Genomic DNA, 6,520 nt, shown 5'->3' on the forward strand with positions numbered 1-6,520 from the left:
GTGTAATTAATTCTATTTGTCTTAACGTGACTTCAAATGTATGTGTTACATTGAATTGTAATCGTATACATATCTTTTTTTAATTTATATAATAACTTAAAAATTATTGTTATAAAATTACAATTTGCTTTATCCTAAAAAAAACTATTATTCAATAGAGATTCAACATTACTATGATAACCATGACCTTATTACGCTATTAGATGACACAGATCACTGTGTCATCTAACCTTAGAACACATTGTAGAAATGTAAATCTAGAAATTCTCAGTTAGGAAATGTAATTTCCTCTGTTTTTTATTCTTTATTTATATGTAATTTTTCTCTCATGCGATTTATTAAATCATTTAAAATAAATAATTTTTCAATTATATGTATTATATGTTCATGCATATAAGAAATATTTTTTTTTCATCATGTTATGTAAAATAATAAGTTCGGAAAAAATTACTAATCCATAATTTGTAAATAGTGATTGTCTCGGATTACATCTCGTAAAAATTAGAAAACAAATGTAGTGACAATTAACCAAGCATTTGAAATACATTATACGAATGCATCTCCGAAATATAAAGTTTCTGAAATATAAAGATTCTTTGATAAATTTTACGATCGCTGCTCATGTGAGGGTGATGTGAAATTTTATTAAAATAAAGAACAAATAAATATAATTCATAGATTCTATACATAATATTATTTCTTGTATCACATAACCCAAAGAAAAGTTTTCGCGATTAAATCCTTTTTTTCTCTGTGTCTCTATCTCTTACGCTCACAAATACGATTATATAATTTATATTATTTTGCTTACTATTTCTGTAACGATGACCTACCCAATACTTTAAAGCCTAATCTACATTGGTCGTATCGTAGCGCGAGCATCGTAAGTGTCGTGCGATTTTAAAATTGACGCATCGGATTGGTTGATGCAACAAGCTTGTAACCTGCAACGCCTACAATACGATTAATGTAGAATGAGTCTAACGTATTTAACACGCGTTTATCATAGATTCATAAGAATTTCAGATTCAGAAAGATTTTATTTAGCTCAAAAGAAACAAAAGATTTTCTTTCACACATTTGTTGAAAAATTGTAGCTGAATAAGAGTTTGAGCTCTCAATCTTAGTGCCATGAAGCAGCATGGATAATAATAACTTGTGCGAAAAAGTTGATGAACAGGCATCATATGACGATTGCATAAAATTAAGAGAAAATAATAAAATATAAGTCCAGATCTACAATGAGTCGGTATAGTCGATAATCCTAAGTCTTATGGGTGAATCAGTCAAGTTGGCTGACAGCCAACTTGTATGATTATTAATTTTCTTAAAACGGCCACATTCAACTTTTTTTCTTCTGATTGGTCGAGCCAAACGATTCACTATACAACTAATGACTCATTATGGATGCGAAAAAAATTGTAGTCGCACCTATTTAGATTAAGATTTAGGAATACCGATTCACTGTAAATCTGGTGTAACATTATTTATGCAAAGTTTCGCATAAATAATGTCGTTTCTAAACAATTAATAAACAAGAAGAGCATATGTTTCTATAACAATGAGTCATGTACATGCATATAAATACTTTTTGGCAATTTAAAATAAATCAAATTTGAATGTTTTATTTTTATTCAATATTATTTATTTATCTAATAGATGTGTTATTCGATCATTTGAAATTTATTTCTGATTGCGCGATATACTTTTGTATTATAATCATTATATGCATTTGATTAAATTCCCATATGAATTAAATTTAAAATCTCGATACATTTAACATGTAATTCCTGTTTATTCTTTAAAATTTAAATTATAAAATATTAAAAAAATATATGTAAGTAGTTATACAGTGCTGCATATATTGATCGATAATCAATGAAATATCCAATAGAACGTTGACTGAAATATTGAATATTTTTAAGTATTCGTTTAAGGTCTCGTTGAATAAATATATGTGTATATATTATACTTATGGCGCGATATCAGTATTCGTTGAGATATTCGTTTCTTGTGCTACGCACAATTATAATCTTTGATTACATAAAATAACGTGCGCAAAAAATTACGCTGTGTAAAGTAAGAAATTATATATACTCGCTCGATTAAACTACTTGCGGATATGGATGTCTACGCATTAACACATAAATATGAGTTAAGTATCAGTAATTCTCGATATTTTGATAACACATAGAAACAAATTTCTTTTCTTCTTCAATGTTAACAATATTTAATGCATCAAAATTAATCTCTCCTCCTTTCTTTCTCTCTCTCTCTCTCTCTCTCTCTCTAATTGTATCTCTTTGCATCTGTTGTAGAAAGTTAAAATTTATTCATTCATTTTTGTTTTACTATATACTTACACGTATATAAAATTATAATATCAACGTTTATTAAAACATTATACTGCGCATTGTCTTTTGGATTATAGATACAAAACAAGGCAATTCGAGAAAGTGAATTCGCATTCCGCAAGGGGACAGATTACGTCATCGTTATAATTGTAGACATAGTCGTGCATCTCTCAGTGAATCAAATGGCGAAGCTGTAGCTTCGATGAAATCTGTGATGAATATGGTTCAAAAGAGACGGATCGTCTTCCTGGAATCATTCTCATGATGTTCGCTTCATATACTGCTATTATCGTTAATTCACTTGCGATCTATGTTATTAATATGAACCCTCGCGACGTTAAACGAATAAATCATAAATATTTATATGCATCGATGCACTTATATGTATATGCAATATATATTTCTCGAAACTCGCTTCACATTTCATAACTGATACAGTCAATATTAACGCGATGTTTTATTAAGGTCTCGTTTAAAGTATCATTTAACTACCGTGAAATGTGAAATGATCTGCAGAGTAATTCAACGTCAGAGTAAAGGAATTGAAGCTGATTACTGGAATCGCTTTCTTTCATACGAAATGGCACTATAATTTTTTATTTCATTATAATTGCCATGCGCGCGCGCGCGTGTGTGCGTGTAACTATATAATGTACTAGTATCTAGATAATCTCTTATCAAAATAAGATCTTCATCTTAAATAATTTGAAAAAAGATATCACATTTTATCTAAGATACAGATAAAGATAATATACATATGTCTAGTAAAAATAAGATAACGCCATTTAAATTATCTAAATATTTCATCTAAATACCAACAAACAATGTATACGACGTATATATAAAACGTAATGTAAACGTTTATATTAACAACCATTATTCGACATTATACATCGATGCCTGAACTGTAGAAGATGCTCGATCGAAAAAAACATCGAAGAAAGAGCTATGTCAAAAAATGAATGAAACGATCTATTTTGTGAGGCGTGAAGACCGGTCGTCTACGTCGAAACGCAAAGTATGGTTTATATCGAAAAAGTGAGAAGAATGGTTTATAATTTATATACATATAACGGTATATAATTTGTATATCGTTAATGAGACATATTTTAATTCAATAATCGTTTTTAATAAGCAAATTGGAATGTGCAAGAATGTAATCGATTTCACTAATCGATATTTATTTAATAGATATCAGTCCATCTATCGATGAAATAATAATGATTGTTATTTACTTCATCTTATATTTCAAGAAGTGCTTACGAATATTTTTCTCTCATTCTAAATGAGTAGGCGCGGAGAAATAGATTTATAATTTCTCGCCCACATACGAAATTCCACATATTTATGTCGTATTTAGCGTAGAGAAAGCAATCAAAACACGATTATTATCTAATCTACAATCTGAGATTATATGAAATCAATAAAATGACCATATTATCCAATTTACTTCTTATCGCAAATATAAATCTCTGATCCTTTGTAATATACTTTTAATTCACATTGTCGCAAAACGTTAATAATTAATTACGTTCGTATTTAATTATCAGTAATTGTGAGATATGTAATTTTAATATATATAATTCCTCCTTCTTCTCGAGAAAGATAATCTCACATTCATCCCGAAATTCGAAATCCTTTCAGAGATCTCCGATTTAACAGCATTGCGGAAGTGCGCGGGGGATCATTTCACGGACACAACCAATTGCATACCTTGCTACTGAACGACAATCACATTCGACGGCTGCCGGCAGGCGCGTTCGAGGGCGCACCAAATCTACGGATTCTTTACTTATATAAAAATCGCATCGAGCACATCGCGCCGGGCGCGTTCGCGGGGTTGCCACGGCTCGAACAGTTGTACCTGCACCACAATCATCTGCGGGAGATCCGACCGGGCACGTTTAACAATCTGCCGGTGCTAGAGCGTCTATTTCTGCACAGCAACAAGCTTCATCGGTTGCCGGCGAATGCGTTCGTCAACGTTGGTCCGATGACGCGGCTGCGTCTTGACAGCAACGCGCTCATCTGCGATTGTAATCTGGTCTGGCTGGTGGAACGCCTTCAGGACAAGCCTACGGAGATGGCGGCAATTTGCCAATCTCCACATGAGATGAAGGGTCGCTCTCTAACTACAATGTTGCCCGAGGACTTTCATTGCAGTTGAGTAAAAGCACGCGGAGAGTACGATTTATACATATATATCATCCAAGGGGAATAGACTGAATTACGGACATAGAATTATTTATTATAATTAATGAAATAAAAGAAAAGTTTTCGATATATTTTACAAGAATCTATCGGATCTATCTATTGTATTGTTTTATTTTTATATTAGGTATCTAATATAAATATTTTGCAAGAATTTTTATTTTATTGTGTACCTTCTCACTTCTCATGTCACAATCTAAAAGAATAAGTTAAGATAGTAATAAGTGAAAGAATAGAACTCTTAAGCTTATAGTAAAATTTTTTAAATTCTTAATTTTAAAAAAATGAGTAAATATTTCCTACTTATTCCCTAGTTATTTCTCTTTTAGTCGAGTTTTGAATACTTTGCTAGGAAACAGTTTATTCTTTCATTATTTTTTTCGTTACTCATTATTATCAATTACACATTGCTCACACATTTATGACATTATCACTGATATAATTTAATGCCGATTACATCATTGTGATCATTGACACGTCGGTCACTGCTGCATCTCTTGTGACGATGACTTTTACTAGGATGATCTGTGTATCTCTATCGCGTGATCCTTCATTATATCGAAACTTTCAATCAATTGATTGTTGTTCATTAATTCAAAAACTTTAAACTTTCAAATCGATGATAATGGAGTGGTAGCAATTCTTAAATTATATACTTACTTACAATTAATAATATTAATATGACTATCAATTCATAGAGAATATATTTACACATATGTAGAGACTTTTATATAATAAATAAAATCATATGATCCTCTCCGTTACTCGTGTTACGAGCTCGCAATGAAAAATTTGGATAGAAAGTTCAATAGATATAAATGACGCGATATATTGTACATATATATCGTAAAATTAGAGAAGATGTAAAAAAAGAGGAGGAATGAGAGGAACACGATAAAATAAATAATCTCATATCCATTTATTTAATTTTTCTTCAAACTTTTCGTCGTAATAGAAGATTCTCTTTGCAGCAAAACCGCGTATCATAGAAGGTCCGGAAGACACCGTAGTACGATTTGGTGACACGATAACGTTAACGTGTCGAGTAACAGGTGATCCGACACCAAAGATTAAATGGATGAAGAATACAAGATACTCGTGGGAGGCAGATGACGATGAGGAAAAGTATGTAGTAATTCGTGAGGACGGCGAAAAGTACGTGATCCGCGAGGACGGCACCTTGGTAATCTCTGGCACGACCGAGCAAGACGGCGGGATGTACGAGTGCGTAGCTAGTAGCGATATGGGTTCGGCCAAATCCAGAAAGGCCAGAGCAGTGATTACAGCAGCGTCTCAATTGATACTCGCTGAAAGACCAGAATCCCAAAACGTGACCGCCGGTACCAACGTAACTTTTTCTTGTCGAGCACTGGGTAATCCTAGACCCGATACTCACTGGTTCAGAGACGGCCGATCGATCCTCTTCAACGATAGAATCTCACTTGAGAACGATGGCACATTGTTACGTATTCTCGCGGTTAAGGAAACTGATGCGGGCAAATACGAGTGTTATCTTAGGAGCACCGATCACACGGTTCATCTCTTCGCAAATTTGAATGTCGTAGATTTGACGGCACCCCGATTGCTATTCAGACCGCAAGACATCGAGGTGGAATTGAATGCCATTGTCGAAGTACCCTGCCGGGCTGAGGGTATCCCGAAGCCAATGATACAATGGAAGAAGGACGGTAGCGCGCTCGAGGGTAACAGGGTCAAGATCACACGCGGAGGAAGTCTTCTTATTTTTAATGTGACTCCGCAAGACTCCGGCAGGTAAGATTGAAACACTAGCATGACCGCCAAGAACGGTCATTAATTATCATTATTTTCAATGAGGAAATTAAAGAAGTTATTTTTGTGAATATGTGTATGTGTAGAAATCATTTCTCACGTGATACGTTTTTCAATTAAAAAAAAAAAAAAAAAAAATAAAAGTAAATTTAGTAAAAAATAAA

The 6,520-nt window shown here is 32.8% G+C and overlaps 1 protein-coding gene across 1 annotated transcript in view; it reads left to right on the top strand.

Moving 5' to 3' along the window:
- The first annotated feature begins 3,312 nt into the window (after positions 1-3,312).
- Positions 3,313-6,520, top strand: part of LOC105618672 (peroxidasin) — a 6,570-nt gene continuing 3,362 nt past the window's right edge. Inside the window, exons 1-3 of the mRNA XM_012200200.1 lie at positions 3,313-3,392; positions 3,999-4,516; positions 5,537-6,338. Of these exons, the coding sequence (XP_012055590.1) occupies positions 3,313-3,392; positions 3,999-4,516; positions 5,537-6,338 (1,400 nt within the window). The remainder of the gene's footprint in view (positions 3,393-3,998; positions 4,517-5,536; positions 6,339-6,520) is intronic.

The sequence above is a fragment of the Atta cephalotes genome (assembly GCF_000143395.1).
Source record: "Atta cephalotes unplaced genomic scaffold scaffold00017, whole genome shotgun sequence".
Classification (NCBI taxonomy): domain Eukaryota; kingdom Metazoa; phylum Arthropoda; class Insecta; order Hymenoptera; family Formicidae; genus Atta; species Atta cephalotes.